General features: G+C 45.1%; 1 protein-coding gene across 10 annotated transcripts in view; it reads left to right on the forward strand.

Annotated features, from left to right (window-relative positions):
- Positions 1-17,951, forward strand: part of WNK2 (WNK lysine deficient protein kinase 2) — a 136,250-nt gene that overhangs the window by 73,769 nt on the left and 44,530 nt on the right. For 7 of the 10 annotated variants that reach the window (XM_069865633.1, XM_069865637.1, XM_069865638.1 and 4 more), the window contains exons 9-13: positions 3,367-3,513; positions 8,343-8,534; positions 9,554-10,093; positions 12,971-13,279; positions 16,362-16,411. In XM_069865633.1, coding sequence (XP_069721734.1) covers positions 3,367-3,513; positions 8,343-8,534; positions 9,554-10,093; positions 12,971-13,279; positions 16,362-16,411 — 1,238 coding nt within the window. The remainder of the gene's footprint in view (positions 1-3,366; positions 3,514-8,342; positions 8,535-9,553; positions 10,094-12,970; positions 13,280-16,361; positions 16,412-17,951) is intronic. The other 3 variants (XM_069865634.1, XM_069865636.1, XM_069865641.1) reach the window with 3 other exon arrangements.

Raw genomic sequence — 17,951 nt, forward strand, 5'->3', positions numbered from 1 at the left:
AGAGATGGTGTATGTCTGTACTTGCTGTTCTGAAGAAATGCTGTCATACTTCCAGTAAAAAAACTTCTTTTCAATCTCTTGTCACTGAACTTCATTAGTAGCTTTGCATTTATTAGTTTTAAACTCATTCACCTCTTTCAGAACTGTTCTGTTTGGGTTTGTTCACTGTCAATAGAGCCAGATGTTATCGATCCTTTATTTGTTCAAGAACCTCTTGGGTTAGATGCTTCTCCCAGTTGTGACAAAGGTCTAACATCTAGTCACTGCCTCTCTGGCTCTGGGTTTGGATTTAATCTTGCACAGACAGCGACGTCTCCATTACTGAAGTTCCAAAATCAGGCACTGGCAGCCCAGTCAGATATTCACGCTTCCTCCCATTTTCATGCTGTTATGACCTTGGCCAAAAGCAATTAATAGAACTACTGGTGCAAGAACAAACACATGTGAGTGAACATAAATCTTCAGGTGCTTCCACAACATGAATGTGTTATGTCCTTCAGAAGCTGTGGCAGCGCTGTGTTCCAGTTCCAGCCTGCACCTGTTACGCCTGGCAGGCGTTTTTGCCACCACAGTGACCGCAAAGTGACTTTGACACCAAAAGCAACATCCCTTCCCCAAGAACCAGGAAAGGAAAATGTGTATCTACAGGCTAGAGAAGAGAAAGCAGGTGCATCGCTTCTGATAGCATTGAGGACCTCTGCAAACACTGTAGAGCTGATGGTTCCTCAGCAGCCTCATCAGACTTGGACGGCATGTCTACTTCAGCTTGGCCAAGATCACAGAATCATAGGACTGTCTATTGGAAAAGACCTTTGAAATCATCGAGTCCAACTGTACCTGCCCACTACTGAACCACATCCCTGAGCACCTTGTCTACCCATCTTCTAAATCCCTCCAGGGATGGGGACTCCACCACAACCCTGGGCAGCTGTTCCAGTGCCTGAGAACCCTTTCCGTGAAGACATTTTTCCTGATATGAAATGTGAACTTCCCCTTAAAACTTGTCAGAAGTCTTGATGCCTGTTGAAGGTGCTTGCTCCCACAGTAAACAACTCCCAGAAAACAGTTTCTCAGCTTCTTCCCCGAATCAGTAGGACACGTGGCAGAGGTGTAGACCTGTCTCTGTTGCATGAATCTTAATACACAATTAGCCAAAGGCTGCTATGAGGTCTGCAGGAGTTGCAGAAAACATTCTGCCTTCCAAATCCTCTGATGGTGGAGCAGCTATTGTGCCTGAACTGTCCTAACCCTGTTGTAAAGTGTGCACTAGCAGAACACCACTGCTGGAGGGCACACTGGGGACTGCAGCTGTGCCAATGGGCAGGAGAAACCTTTCTGGTGAAAAAGACAGTAATGATGGGGTAGGTTAAGGGGTTTTGTGTGTTTCATCCTGTTTGACTTAAGACAAAACAAAACCCAGGACCAAAGATTTTTCATGATTGATCTGGATTTACCCTACATGCTTAGGAAGTGCATTTTTTTCCCTTGCTTTACCTTGTATTTCCCTGCAGGAAATTCTGAGCTGTGTTTTGCATGGAAACATGACTCTAACTGAAGAAAAAAAATTCATCCTTAGCATCTGTCACCAGCTCTCTCCACTGTGAGAACCACCTTTCCTATCCATCTTCTGGGATACATCTTTCCTCAATTGTTCACCTGAACCACTGCCTTAACAGCTCTAAATAGAACACTCAGAAGGCACATAGAACCGTGGAATGGTTTGGGTTGGAAGGGACCTCAAAACCCATCCAGTTCCGAGCCCCTACCATGGGCAGGGACACCTCCCACAGGATCAGGTTGCTCCAAGCCCCATCCAGCCTGGTCTTGAACCCCTCCAGGAATGGGGCAGCCACCACTGCTCTGGGCAACCTGGGCCAGGGCCTCCCCACCCTCACAGCAAAACATTTCTTCCCAAGAGCTCATCTTAGTCTCCCCTCTTTCAGCTCAAAACCGTTCCCCCTCATGCTGTCTGTGCACTCCCCGATCAAGAGCCCCTCCCCAGCTTTTCCTGAGCCCCTTTTAGCACTGGAAGCTGCTCTAAGGTCTCCCTGGAGCCTTCTCTTCTCCATGATGAACAAACCCAACTCTCTCAGCCTGTCCTCTGATGGAAGGTGCTCCAGCCCTTTGATCATCTCAGTGGCCTCCTCTGGACTCTCCAACAGCTCCATGTCCTTCCTGTGCTGAGGACTCCAGAACTGAACACAGGGCTCCAGGTTGGGTCTCATTAGAGTGGAGCAGAGGGGCAGAATCCCCTCCCTCACCTGCTGGTCCCACTGCTTTGGATGCAGCCCAGGACACTTCGACTTTCTGGGCTCTAAGCGTCCATTGCCAGCTCATGTTGAGCTTCTCATCCCCCAGCACCCCAAGCCCTCTTAAGGGCTGCTCCCAATCTATCTTAAGTAGAATTTTTTATTAAATTTAACTATGCAGCATAACCTTTTAGAGCAGACTCATTCTGTTCACTGATAGTTTTTAGTAATTTTAACCTAAATGCATTTATCTCATGATTGAGAGTTTGGCAAGATAACTACCTTTATCCTTTGTCTACTCCTCATAGCCTTTTCTTTTTTGGTGGAGTTTCTTTATTTGTTTTCCTCCTGCAATAATCTAGGTAAGAAGTTCCAAGATTCAAAAATCTTGACAAACACAGGAAACAAAAGTCTGACTCAAACCTTTCCATTTGCAAGAAGAAAAATATCACTGTATTTATCTGGGAGATGATTTACCAAGATAACTAGCCCATGTTTGGAGCTGTAATAGGTTCTTTGTAGGCTTAGGAACCTTGCTCTCACATACCATTCATTGTAAATTTGTCTCCTTTCAGCTGACGTTTTAGAGAACTGCTGTTGTTACAAGCCTTATCTGAATTTCTTTTAGGTTTTTCTTACTTCCACTGCTGTTTTAATTTGTTTCTCATTTCTCAATTCATTTTCTTGGCATCCATGTTAAGTAAATTGCCTGCTTCTAAAGAGAAAAATTAGGACAGACTTTAGATTTAAGGTAAAAATTATGAAATGGTAAGAAACATCTTTGTAAGGATAAATTTCTGTTCCATCCGGTTCACAGTGTTGCTGTAATTGCAGTCACTGTGTATGAGCTTTTGGTGGCTTTACTGATCTGCACATACGTTTCCAGGGAGAAATGCAATGCAGTTTGGTTGTCTTACTTGGAATTTGCCAAACTTTTCCCACATGTCTAGTTCAACTCTCCATTCCTTGCAGATGTATTTTCATATTTTTCTCTCCCTCTGTTTTGAACCAAGTACTATGTAGACTACTCCCTTGCAGTTGTATTCCTGATGAACAGTCATAGAGGCTCTTAGCGTGAGGATGATTCTTCTCTGAAGCTGTGCTCTCCCTCCCACAGCCTGGCCTCCCTGCAGTTCAGACTGCACCCGCGGTGGTGTCCCAGCGGCCCCAGCACTACCAGGAGCCGGCGATGCCATTCCCCGTCGTCCAGCCCACCACCGTCGCCTCCCTGCCACTGGGGCAGCCAGTGCTGGCCAGCCAGCAGGTAAGAACTTGGCTACTGCCTTTCTCATCCCATTCCTTACCCATGCTCTGCTCCAACCCATACCTGTAGTGAGTTTGAGGTGTTTGAAATTATTAAACTGCCAGTTGAGAGACGTAGGGGTGGGGCACAGGGTCCCCCTCCACATTAAGGGATGGAAGAGGAATGGGCTTGAGGACAATCGTTGTGTGATACTCTGGAATGTCTTGATGTAGTTTAAAACTTCTCTTCCATTGTGGCTGAAGAGCATCAGCTTGAAGCCTTGCGTTGAATTCAGTGTATGATCTTGGTCCCTAAAGGTCAAAGTTCTTTTTAATTTTACATCATTATTTGGCACCTCCTTTCTAAAAGGTTTGAAGGAGACTGTTGTCTGCTGTCCATTGTCTTTGAACCCTCGGCGATGCTGCGTTTTGAGTTGTGCACACCTGATAAATATAATCCAGTACAGACGTCAAGCTGAGTAGCTTTTTCGTCCAAGCAAAGAGGCTGTCTCCCTCTGAATTATCTCCAAATAGTAATTCTTCGTGCCCTTTGAGTGATCGAATTCCCCTCCAAAACCTGTGTTCCTTAAAGGTCTTTACAAAAGCCCTCTTTTACCAAAAGCTTGGCTTCCTTCGGTAGAAACAGGGCTGGGGAGTGTCTGTACACTTTGTGTGACTGGTGTGTATCATACCTCTCCAAACCTTTTCAGTTACCAATGTTTATATCACAAGTTTTCTTGTTTTATTTAACATCCAACTCTTTGTTTGAAAGTATCAGTATAAGACTATTTGCTCTCCTTGAAAAGCTGATGTGAGGGTTTTCCATATAGCAGGTTTTTTTCTGCAGGGCAGGGATATATTCATGGTTTTCTCAGCCAAAAAATTGATACTTCTAAAAATGTAGGACCTCACCAGTTGCGGAGATCTCTCTAGTGGGCCTGGAACTTGATGCTGGCAGTTCAAAAATCTGTTGTCTGTTTTCCTCTGTGAGTGAATGCTAGTTTGGAATAGGATGTTTGCCCAGCTTGCAAAAAATTCTTTCACCTGCCCTTTCCTCACAGTGTTGCTGTCTCTTGAAATAATTCTATTCCTGATAGTCAAATGACTTAACAACTACCCTATCTTTGTTTTCTAATCTGACCAGGAAGCCAAAAAAAAACTTTTCACAGAATCATGGAATGGTTTGAGTTGGAAGGGGTCTCAAAGCCCATCCAGTTCCACCCCTGCCATGGACAGGGACACCTTCCACTGGATCAGGGGCTCCAAGCCCCATCCAACCTGGCCTTGAACACCTCCAGGGATGGGGCAGCCACCACTTTTCTGGACAACTTATTCGTTTTTAAAGTGTTATTATTACAGAAATAGGTAAAATGATAAAGTTTCTGTGCAGAATGTCCCAGAGCACCTGTGTGCCTCAGACAGAAGTAGGTCTGATGTTCCTAGAGTCTCTGGGCGTGATGTTCTGAGCAGCGGAGATCTTCAGTCTTTGCAGTAAAAGAGCAGTAAGGCAGGTCAGCAAAAGAATGGGAAATAGGGGTGAAAAAATTAACGTAACAGAATGGAATGTATTGTGCAAATATTCTCTGACAGCTCAGAGACATGGGAACAATATCATATTGCCTTGGGTTTTTTTTCCCAATTTGGATATCTGTATTTATAAAGTTAAATAGATTAGTATTATAATTAACATTCTAATGTTAAGGTTTAAATAGGGCAAAGTTAATATAATTCATATGGGTGTTTTCCCCTCCCTATGCTTCATCCAATTCACAAGCATTTTGTAAAACACAAATTGAATTGAAAATGGAGTCTTAAGGAAGCTGCTTGGTTCCACGAACACAATTGGTGTGCTTTTAACGCAGTGTCTTCTCGAGCTGAAGGTGGCTGAGCAGCCTGTGTCAGCGTGCTCAATCCTCACTTATCTGTGGGCAGCCTGTCTGAGCTGCAGATTAACCCAGCCAGGGATGCCGAGATCGCTGAGCTGGCTCCGTGTGCTGACCAGGTTTATGAGCTCCTGCCCAGCCCTGGCTGCGTGCGCCTGTTGATGCTACAGAGATGGGGTCGGGCATGGCACAGGGTTCCCTGTGCCACAGAGCGGAGGAGCCTGGTGGAGCAGAGCTCCTGCTGGGGGCTGAGCAGGGGCTGCCCCAGCAGATGGGGTCCATCTTGGTCACTTTGCTCTGTCTCATCACCAGGCTGGCTCCTGCTGACCCGTAATTGCATCGGTGTTGCTCTTCCCTTCAGTTTGGGATTTTAGTTGAGTAAATGCCCCTGCTTTCCCAAAGCCTGGAATAGCAGAAAGTGCAGTATAGAGCCATGCCATTAGTTTTTTCTGTAATATGGCAAGATGACTACTCAGACAGGACTAGCAAACACTGCAGGAGCTGGTGCAGAGCTATTCAGTGCTGCCCCCAGCATGTCTTGTGCATTTGGTGCATTCAGCCCTGGACGATCAAAACCAGTTGCCAGATACTCTTGTTTACTGATCCTTGTATTGGAAACCTACCAGCTATGGTTGAATTTTAGTGTGGACAGCAACTTCCTTTTTCTACAATTCTATTATATTAATATCTAAAAACTTTGTTTGAAGAATGTTGTTATTTAAAAAGTGTAGAGCAAAATGTTATGATGGTGGTTTATGGTGGAGGTGATGAAGATGAAAGATTATAATGCTTGGCCATCTGTTGGCCCAAGGGAATGTCAGGAAGATGCACCAGGGGAGGGTTAGGTTGGACATCAGGAAAAAGTTCTTCCCCCAGAGGGTGGTGGAGCACTGGAACAGCTCCCAGGGAAACAGTCACAGCACCAAACCTGACAATATTGCAGTGCCCTCAGCCCCAGGGTGTGAATGTTGTTGTTGTCCAGGAGTTGGACTTGATGATCCTTGTGGGTTCCTTCCAACTCAGGAGACTCCATGATTCTATGATTCTGTTTATTTTATGGTTAACATTTGGAGCATGAGGTGTGATGTTAGGTTCCAGGTGCTGCAGAGCCAAGGTGAAGCAGTCAGTGCCATGACCCAAAGCAGGTCGATCCAGAAGATCTGGAACAGAAGGTGTTTTAAAAGTATCGTCAGCATTAATTAGTGGAAGTGAAGAAGATACTGGTAACATGGAAGATGTGAAAGTTTTATTACTGAGTGTTTTCAGCTTTAATGCAGCTTTTTATTTGTGTTGTACTATAGAAAAGCTGGCAGGCCAGTGGAGCGCTGTTTTCCCTGGAATGGTAAAACTGCTTTTTTCGCAGCCACGTTATTACTACAGCACCTCAGAAGTAACTCAGATCCAGCTTTTACTGTATTTATTGTGATTTAGTGTTGTATATTCCAATGCCTGCTGCATTACATAGTCAGCTTTTGAATGCCAAGATTAGCTGGGCCTAATCTGCATAGTAGGGACCTTTGAAGTTAGTGGGTGGGGATTTTACAGGGCCAAATAGAACAATCACTGGGATTAAAGAGGCTGAGTCATTGCAAATAACCTTTCCAAGACAGTTAGAACTTGTCTTTTCAGGTAATGTATCTTGCATTAGAATACATTTTAAACATAGTCTCTTGTACAATGTTTAAAGTAGGAGGGCTCTTCTCTTCTTTAAATCAACCCCACACCAAGCAGCAGTTCTTTTCTGGCTGTGCCGCTTGAGCTAGAAAGAGAAGAAGCAGGTGGCTGTGTGCAGTGAACAGCTTCTTCCATAACAGAATCATAGAATGGTTCAGGTTGGAAGGGACCACGAAGGTCATACAGTTCCAACCCCCTGCAGTGAGTAGGGACACCTTCAAATAAATGAGGTTCCTCAGAGCCTCATTCAACCTGATTTTGAATATTTCCAGGGGTGAGGCATCTACCACCTCTCTGGGCAACCCGAGCCAGTGTTTCACCACCCTCAGCAAAAAAATTTCTTCCTAATCCCTAGTCTAAAGTTCTCTTCGTTTCGGCATGTTCAGCCTGGAGAAGAGAAGGCTCCGAGGAGGTCTTGTAGCAACCTTACAGTACTTAAAAGGGGCCTACAGGAAAGCTGGGAAGGGACTGTTCATAAAGTCTTGGAGTGATAGGACAAGGGGGAAGAGGTACAAACTGGAGAGGGGCAGATTTAGGCTAAATATTGGGAAGAATTTCTTCACCATGAGAGTGGTGAGGCACTGGAGCAGGTTGCCCAGGGAGGTTGTGGCTGCTCCATCCCTGGAGGTTTTCAAGGCCGGGCTGGATGGGCCTTGGGCAGCCTGATCCAGTGGGAAGTGTCCCTGCCCTTGACAGGGGGTTTGAACTAGATGATCTTTAAGGTCCCTTCCAACCCAAACTATTCTATGATTTATTATACTGGAAGCTGCTCTAAGGTCTCCCTGGAGTCTTCTCTACTCCAGGCTGAACAACCCTAACTCTCTGTCTGTCCTTGGATGGGAGATGCTCCAGGCCTTTGATCATCTCTTTGGCCTTGTCTGGACTCGCTCCCACAGCTCCACGTCCTTCCTGTGCTGAGGACTCCAGAACTGGACACAGGCCTCCAGGTGGGGTCTCACCAGGGTGGAGTTGAGGGGCATAATCCCCTGCCTCACCCTGCCGGCCACACGTCTCTTGATGCAGCCTAGGATATGGTTGGTTTTCTGGGCTGTGAGTGCACATTGCTGGCTCACATTGATCTTCTCATCCACCAGGACCTTCTCCTCAGGGCTGCTCTCAATTCTTTCTCCTCCCAGCCTGTATTGATACTGAGAGTGGCCCCGACCAAAGTGTAGGGCTTTGCACTTCACCTTATTGAACCTCATGAGGTTTTCACAAGCCTACTTCTCCAGCTTGTCAAGGTCCCTCTGGATTCACAGGCTCTAACCTTGTTTTTTCTGCTTTCCTTCTGCAGCAGCCGCCCATCTCGCAGCAAGCCTCCCTGCAGCAGGTGCTGGCCAGCCAGCCCGTGTGCCCCATGCAGCCCGCAGCCCATCTCTTGCCGCAGTACCAGCCGCAGACCTCTCAGGTGGCAGCCAGCAGCACTCCGCTAAAGCCCCTGCAGATCTCAACTGTGCCGCAGCTACCGCCGGTGGCCCCTTCCCAGGTAACAGCTTTGAAACTACATGCGAGTACATCCATTTGAGTGTAGTGTTCCAGCTAATAATTAACATGATTTGCAGGTTTGTGTGGCCATTTTCAGTGTGTACTAGTTTATTTAGTCTGTAAGAATATAGCTTTTTCCCAGTTCTGGTATTTATCTTCACTATTTGTTTTCGTGAAGCAAAAATCCCCTTAGTGAGTAACCCTTTGTCGTGCCTAGAGAATTCAGTTGGATGGCAGTTATGAAATTGCAAAAATTGCTTTTATTTATTTGTGCCTTCCCCTGTAGCAAATTCTCTTCCCCATCCCAGGCTTAAGAACACAAGAGGTTGCTCATTTTCTTCTGTTTCTGAGCTCACCCATCACCCCCCGACCCCTCTCCCTGGCTCTCAGGCCAATTTCTGTTCCCAGCAGCAGGACTGGACCCTTTCCTCACCCTGGAAGGGGTTTGTGGTGCTGTTGGTCTGTTTGCTGGTGACAGCCACCAGGCTGAGAAAGGGACTTGCACCAAAGAGACGAAGCGAGCTGCTTCCATGGTCATAGGGTTGTTATTCTGCCACATCACTGGAGATTCTGATTGTAAAAACCCTTGTGTGGGATCTCCCATGGTGCCTGGGTTGCAGCCAACCTGTTTAAAGACAAGGGTTTTCAATTGTCCTGCTGAATTTTGCATGAGAGTTTTGCATTTTGGTGTGATTTCTTTTCATTTCTGTTCTGATGAAAGCAGCTTTTAATTAGGATGTTGCTTGAAGGCTTCAAGCTAGAGTTAGAAATAGTTTTAAGCTTCTAAGGTATAAAAACATCAACCCAAAAGGAAATTTTTCCTCTTTTGCTAAGGATTTTAAGTATAAATCAGGTTTTATTGCTGTTTGTAAACCTCAGGAAATGAATGGAAGTGATTAACAAGCAGACATAATTATCATCACAGCACCGGGTGGTTTTTATGTACTTGTATGGCAATGAAACAGCTTTGTACCATCAGTGAATGCACTTGCAATTCATGTGATATTCTATTTTTTTCAGATTCCTCAGTTTCCTGTCATTCCTGCAATTACTCCTCTGGCAGGACTTGACAGCCTTCCTCCCAACCTCTCCGACATACCAGCTGCAAACGTGCCCCCCATCCCTGCTCCCTCGCAGTATTTCACTCCGGCTGTGATTTTACCCAGCCTGCCCATGAACCCCACGCTGCCCATGGCCCCCAACTCCCCCGCCCTCCCCATGCAGGCGGTCAATCTGCCTCACACCACCGTGGCTTCTTTGGTCTTGCCCTGCCAAACAATCGTGCCAAACATGTCAGCTGCGACGATCCCGTTGCTTGCCGTGGCCCCGCCAGGAGTGCCGACGTTGCCCCCGCATCCTGGCGTGCCCCCGCTGCCCCAGCAGCAGATGTACCAGACCACCTTCCAGCAGATCATTCAGAGTGACGCACCCTCTCCCCATCACACTCAGAGCACGCAAGCCGTGTCCCAGCTGCAGCAACCTCCACCTCCTCAGTCGCTGCAGCCGAGTGTTATTCATCCTGCCGAACAGCCTCTGTCTGCGCCGGGGGCTGCTCACCAGGTAATTGACGGAGCGCGGGGCTGTGTCCGTGCTGGACCATAGGATGGTGGCTGAGCGCGGGTGTTCCTGGGACTCGTTCCCCTAAAAACACCCAGTGGGGAGATTTTTTTCCCTTCTCTTAACATGTTTTGTTTACTTCTTGATCTTAGCCTTGGAGGTGGTTGCTGGAGCTATGAAGTCAGGTGGGGCAGGTGAGGTCTTAATCCACATAAATATCATAGAATCCCTAGGCTGGAAAAGACCTTTGAGATCATCAAGTCAAACCGTACCTGTCCACTACTTAACCAGATCCCTGAGCACTTCATCTGTCCGTCTTTTAAACACCTCCAGGGATGGGGACTCCGCCACCTCCCTGGGCCAGAGAACCAGAAGTTTTTCCTAATGTCCAATCTGAACCTCCCCTGGTGCAACTTGAATACAGGGAATAATCTTTGGAAAATGAAAAGATGAGTGCTTTTTGAATTCCCTCTTCCTTTTCCCATCTCAAATTTGAAGGAAGTGTGAGCTGTTGTTCTGTGGCTGAGCCGTGGTGGCAGCCTCGCTGATGCCTTTGCTCCCATCTGCGCGTGATACGTACGTCGGCCGTTGTACACTAATGAGCGAGCAGGCAGGAGTGAGCAAACTGATAGAGATGTTTTGATGTAGAACTTCTTTAACACAGTAAAGGGAAATGGCTGTTCAATAAGGACACCAGAAAACTGCATGGAGGGGGTTCTAGGACGAGAAGGAATTCTGTCTGTGGGCCCTTTGCCCCATAAATGAAATGAAGCATAGAGTGTCTGTTAGCAGCACTGTTGAGAACTGGCTCAGGGCTTGTTGAAAGAGTCTGTAAATACTTCTGTTGCCATATTTGTGATACTACAACATGAAACGCAGTCTGACCCAAGCAGGAGAGAGCACGCGATCCGTTAATAATAGCATTCTTGACAAGCTGTGTTCTACTGCATCACTTCGCCATAATATATTGATTAAAAATCATAACATTCCATTTCAATCTGCCATATCATGGCATCTTCAAAGCAGGACAAAGAATTTTAAATTTGTCTCTTCAGCTGTGTATTTGGTACAGAAATACTATGAGAATATAGGCAAGACAGAGCCCAAAGCTGTTACCACTGAGCTCATGAGCCATAGTGTTCCCAGCGGCTTCGTGGGGAATTGAATCAGGCACAGCGAACACCAAACCTGGAGAACTGATATGCCCAAACAGTCCTGACACGGTCATTGTCTATCAAACATGTATGAAAAAACTGTGTAATTGGTTTTTTAGGCTGAATAATAGCTCTGACAAGCAAAATGGACAAGTGTGGAGGGATATTAAAACCCACATCATTCTACATTTTGCATCATAGAATCATAGAATGGTTTGGGTTGGAAGGGACCTTAAAGATCATCCAGTTCCTGGGACATCTGTGAGGTATTGGTGAGGTATTTCTCTACATAAAGGCTTTCCAGTGCACTGCTGTTCTGGCAGTTGATGCCTGGCACCCCTAAATTCAGATTTGCCCAGGTAAATTATACATTGAAATATTTTGTGACTTATTTTTAAGATGTTAAAAACAAAATTCCCTGCTCTTCTGCAATACACGCAGCTGTCGCTATTCTAACGCCCTGCACTTAGGAAGTCATGTAACTGTTCTGTGTTCCAAAGCACACCATGGCTTTATTTTTATCCACGTTAAAACCTGGACAGATAATTTTGCTCATATCCAGAATCTGCAGAGAGTATGCAGTAACAAAATTGCGTGGCCTAGTTCTCAGATGAGTCTTGAGATCTTTTTAATATATTCTCCAAATAGGCTAAATTTTTAGGTGATGGTTCTTTAAAAAAGTAAAAATTAGTACTATAAAGCTTTTATTCTTCCGTATTTTCTTTTCTTTCCCTTTTTCCTCTTCCCACAAGCTCAGTCCCCTTGGAAAAATACATGATGTATCTAAAAGGAGAATATTCTGTTCTTAAATGGACAGCTTTAAAAAAAACCTGTTATGCAGAATAACAACATGGTCTCTAAGGTAGCTACATCTGATCCCACAAAGCTGCCTGGTTCCCACAAAGTGCTTGGGCACCAGAGTTATTTTAACGCACTGGAAAAATCCACTGAGATAAATGAAACTTCCTGCATGTGCATAACACAAGGAAGCATTTGCAGGATTGAAACCTTATATCATCAAGAGTACAGTTGTGTCTTAAATCATAGTCATAGAATCATGGAATGGTTTGGGCTGGAAGGGACCTCAAAGCCCATCCAGTTCCACCCCTGCCATGGGCAGGGACACCTCCCACTGGATCAGGGGCTCCAAGCCCCATCCAACCTGACCTTGAACCCCTCCAGGGATGGGGCAGCCACCACTGCTCTGAGCAACCTGGGCCAGGGCCTCCCCACCCTCACAGCAAAACATTTCTTCCTAAGATCTCATCTCAGTCTCCCCTCTCTCAGCTTAAATGTTTAGACTAAATGGAAAGCAATGTCTTCTCTAAGACGCTGGTATACAGTCAGTAAATTAAGAGTTATTGTGTGGTCTATTAAAAATCCTCGTTGAGATTATGGATAGAGTATATTTTTGTTTGCATGAACGTTGTGGGATGCTTATTGAAAGCAGAGCAACTCAAGACAATGAATTCACAATGTAAGATTTCTTAGCAAAAGGTGACTTTTTTTCAGCAACTGCCTGAGCAATACCCACATTGTCATAATTGTACAGGAAGAGCCCTTAGATTTTCATTGGGTCATTTCAAAGCAAGTTTAAACTCTTCCAAGCAGAGACCATGCAACTCTCTGCAGCACTATAATCCTTTTCCTTGAACCCCAATGGCTTTAGTACCTTGCCTTGTAAGCCCCAAGAGCTTTGTTTTAACAGCTGTATGTTGTGTTGCAGCAGATGACTGGACACACTCAGTTTGCTTTGGAAGCTGGATCCCAGGTGCTGCCTGTGCAACCTTCGATAGTCATGTCACCGCCTTTGCAGTTGCAGCCTGAACTGTTACCTCCCCGCACCGCTCACGAAGGCATTTCCCAGATCCATGGCAGCCTGGCTACAGCTAGTCCGCCCGTCCCCATAGATCCCTGTCTGCCTCTTCAGCCTTCTGCTCTGCTGCAGCTTCAGCCCGATATTTCTCAGCCGCTGGGTCCGCAAGTCCCAGCTCCATGCTCCGCGGTCCAGGCAGTCACAGAGACATCTCAAGAGGTAGAGCCATTTTCTCTGAAGTAACTCACCAGACTCACTTTCTTTCTTATTACTTTGTGAAATAATGAGCCCATTATCCCCTCTCACTACACAGAGCCGCTTGTCCTAGATGCTAGCGCTCTGGGTCAGCAAATGACAGGCTATTTCAAATGAAGCTGGAAGCTGCATGTTGTATCTTATGAAACGTCTCCTTGAAGTAGTGAGGCAGAGGAATCTGAGTCATGAAGGTTGGAAAAACCCTCTAAGCTCATCCAGTCCAACCATCAGCCCAACCCCACTGTGCCTGCTAAACCATGTCCTGAAATGTCACAGCCACACATGGACTAAGTACCACTTTGTCCATAGCTCAGCACAAACGCAGAGGCAGAAATTACTTTAAGTGCTGTGGGTCAGTAAGAAGCTGATCTGTAGTGTTTCATCAGTGTTTTGTCCAGTCTTGTTTTAAATGTCTTCAGCAATTGTGCATCCAATCATCATTTGCCTTAAGAAACTGTTTCATAATCTGATTCTTTACTGTGTAAAAGCTCCTCGTGCTCCTCAGCTTGAGCCTTATGCCCATTTCATTTAGCACTGTATCCTCCTGAATTCTAGTCTAGCCCTGGGATTTTTGTTTCTTCAGATATTCATAGGCATTCCCAATTCTCAGTGATCATATAAACAAGACAGAGTTTATTCTTTATAAAACTGTCAGCTCCTCCTGGCTGCTATTTTGACTTTTCTTTCCACTCCCATAATTGTTTAACCTTCAGCTTTGACAGAATGTCACAGAACATTTCCTTCTCTTCAACTCTTTTATAGATATCCATAAGCAAAGCAAAACAAAGTAAATAATTCTAATTTGCTCTCCACCACTGAATGGAAACGTCCCTCAGCAATTCTGCTTTCAGAATTGTTGCTCTTGAAGCTGTTCTGAGCTACCTTTCCTCCCAAAGGAATAGTTTGGATGGAATAGATGGAAATCTTTTCAAACTAAATCTTTTTTTTTTTTTTTTTAATCCATGTTTTCATGCAGTTGCTCCGTGCATTTACAGCACGGTCTGACCTATGGATTTCATTAGAGAATTTCATAGAGTCCTAGAATCAATGAGGTTGGATAAGACCTCTAAGCTCATCCAGTCCAACCATCAGCCCAACTCTACTGTGCCAACTAAACCATGTCCCGAAGTGCCATGGCCACTCATTGTTTGAACCCCTCCAGGGATGGAGACTCCACCACTGCCTTGGGAAGCCTCTGCCATCACACTGTCAGTGAAGAAATGTTCCCTAATATCCAATCTAAACCTCCCCTGGTGCACCTTGAGGCCATTTCGTCCTTTCACTTGTTACTTGGGAGCAACTTCTCTCCCAGATGTTCAGTAAGGATGCTGCTAACACTAAAACTAGATTCTAATTCCCCCTTTTCCATGCCCTTCTAGTGACTGTCTAATTCTTGGCAAAAAAAAATATTCCTGTTGCAATGCAGGATGCTTCCTGGTGAATTTCTGTATCCTCTAGGCTGGATCTAGCATAAATGGTAGCACCCGTCTTTAGTGCTTCCCCATGTGAGGCCTGGCTGTGTCAGGCATATCCCTTGCTCAAGGTATTTCTCCTCCAGGGGACTTTTCTGTATGTACAGCTCATGTCAGAATCGATGCTGACGCCAAGGCTACAGCCCTCAGTGCCGGGTCCATCCCGTCAGAGATTCTGGAGATAGGGATCACCTTCATTGTTAGTGTGCAGTGTGATATGGGAGGGGCAAGTCGTCCTAGATTACCTGAGAATTCCCTGCCTACCGAGACACATGTCATATCCCTAGGAACATTTAACCACTGTTGGTTAACTTCATCTCATATTTCATCTCCAAGTTAACTGCCTTCTGTCCTTGAGCTTAGGAAATCAATTCAGTATCACAGGATGGTCGAATTGATGAACATGCTGGATTTATGACATCTATTGCTAAGGTTTTCTTGGGTGTAAGAGGAGTTTCATATGTTTATAATATTCAAAACACTGTACTTGGTTGCTACTTTTGCCATACTGCTTTTATCTCTGTCTTTTGTTCAAGCGTGTGGCGGCACTCGCATCAAAACCAATCTGAACTGATCAGGCAAATGAGATTTTGTAAGGCGCTTGATCACTCGATTAAGTGCATTACTAAAATCTGGATACATTATATCTGTCTTCTCACTGTTCATTAATTTTATAGTTTCACTGAAGCTGTAGTTGGGCTCGGCATGGCGCGTGTGGGGGGTTATAAGTGATGAGCAGAGGGGGCTGGTTAACTGCTGGGCTTTTCACTCCAGTTTACTGACTTCTTGGCATTAAGATGTAGTGATAATAGTCAAGGGGCTTGTCTGGCTGTGTGTTCTATAGACATGTGTTTGTAAAGGTATAAATATACATATAAATATATAAATATTTATATATATTTATGAATATATTTTATGTGTGTATATATGTAAGTTATATACATACATGGGAGTGTGTGTCTGTGTTCCTGCATGTGAGGTTTGTTACAGTAAGACTGGTAGCATCACCATCACAAATTCTACCTGATGTGAAAGTCCTGCTGTCAGTGTCTGTCTTAGCATTACAACCAGCAAAGAGGAAGGCTTGTAGGGAATATTTCTACTGTGTAGAGAGCAAGAGGATGGGATGTGAGGGCAGTGGTTTTAAATTTTTCAACTTTTATTTGTAAATCCCCCCAAAATTTTCACAATGAAAATCCTTCACATATTCCAGGAAACTATACAGAGCAATGAAGCAACTTAACCTTTGCTTCATATCCATTCAAAACTTTATATAAAAACTAAAATTAAGTAGGTTTTAATGTGAATTTGTCCTATGTTTTTCTATCATGTTAAAATTTGTTTTATTTCTTTCACCACCTCTTCTGTTTTAGAGAGAGCAGAGGGGGACTAGCAGGTTAGCAGCTCTGCCTTAAAAAGTGGTTGTGCACAGATATTGATGCTAGGGGAGTAAAATGGGATGTTTATTTTATCCTGAGTTCCAAGAATGGTTAACCAGCAAACCCTTTCTTAAAGGTGTTTTTCATCTGGCAATATGATGCATTTACTTAAATGACTTTTTTCTTGCATTTTAGGAGCAGGCAATGCAAGACAAACTTCAGAGTCTGTCACAGAGCTGTGAAAGGTATCACTATAATCTCTTTGGCATAAGAAATGTGTTCTTCCTAGGGTTGTTTGTGCTCTCTCTCTTTACAACGCTGGGCCAGATGCCTGGCCTTTGCCTTGGCGGAGAGAAGAGCAGCAGGAGCTGACCAGGAGGAGATGGAAGGCTGCACGTTGAGGGAGAAATGTTCTGTGTGCAGTGTGGATATTTTGGCCTCTCCAACTCTTTTAATTCTGTGGTTGGGGTGCTGCCTCCTAGTTTTGACGTGTGCACAACAGCTTTCTTTTCTCTGGGTAACTCCTCTTTATGTTAAGATGACTGAAATGGGACATTTCCTGCTTTGGATACGGTTGGATCTGTCTAACTGCTGTAGAATGGGGTATAGTTGGTTCACTGGGAGTAGACTGGGCGTGCCTGTATCACCTTCTGTAGTGATCAGTGGTGGATCAGTGAGAGCTGTATGTTGAGCCACTCTAAAGTGTCACTACAAGTGCTGTGGTTTTGCAGGGCATGAGGTCACACTCCAGCCTAGTAATGCTAAGGATGGAAGTAACGATTAGTACCCCCCAGAGCATTCTCAGCACTCCTCAGAAACAAAAGCAAATTTCATTTGTTGCCAACCGTCATCTGCATCTTTCTGCACTCAAAAGCAGAAGGGGAAGGAGCTGGTTTTGGAGGAAGCAGTGAGGGAAAGCCCTGGCAAGGAAGATTCACTGCTGGACCAGAGAGGGGCTGAGCGGGCATTTCAGGACTCCCCTCCCCGTGCTGCAGCTCCTGCTTCGGCACCAGCAGTGAACCAGATTTGTCAGCGTTTAGGTCTGGATAAAGGAGATACAAGCAGGGTGTGCTCATAAGCAGCTGAAAGCCTTACCTGTTGCAGAAGCCAACACCAACTTTGTCCTTACTGATTATAAAGCTTTGGGGTTAGGATTTGAGTGACCCTTTTGTGTTTTCCTGAGTGGACGAGATGAGTTAAGTTTATGAACTTCGAAGACCCCTCTCTCTTATGATTTTCATTCACCCCACCAAAGAAGTTAGCCTGAGGCAAGTCAGTGCGACCCGCAACCTTAAAACGGAACCTTTTTTGATCAGGAATTTGCTTCTTTTAGAATCATAGAATTATGGAATCATTAAGGTTGAAAAAGACCCCCAAGATCATGAAGTCCAACCATCAGCCCAACTCTACTGTGCCTACTCAACCATGACCCAAAGTGCCACAGCTACACATTTTTTGAGCCCCTCCAGGGATGGAGACTCCACCACTGCCCTGGGCAGCCTCTGCCAGGGCTTCATCAGTATGACAGTAAAGAAATGTTTCCTAATATCCCATCTAAACCTCTCCTGGCACAACTTTAAGCCATTTCCTCTCATCCTAAGTGCTGCATGGGGGAAGAAATACAGATTTTTTGCACCCACAGCTTAATTCTGGCTACAAATAAGTTAGACAAAATAGTTCATTTTTTCTCTCCTGTTGTAGAAAGGCACAAATTTTCAGTCATCTTTTGAATTCTAGTTTGTCTGTTCTGGGATTGTGCTTGAAAAGCTGACTGCCGCGTCTGCA

This window comes from Phaenicophaeus curvirostris, chromosome 11 (assembly GCF_032191515.1).
Source record: "Phaenicophaeus curvirostris isolate KB17595 chromosome 11, BPBGC_Pcur_1.0, whole genome shotgun sequence".
Taxonomy (NCBI): domain Eukaryota; kingdom Metazoa; phylum Chordata; class Aves; order Cuculiformes; family Cuculidae; genus Phaenicophaeus; species Phaenicophaeus curvirostris.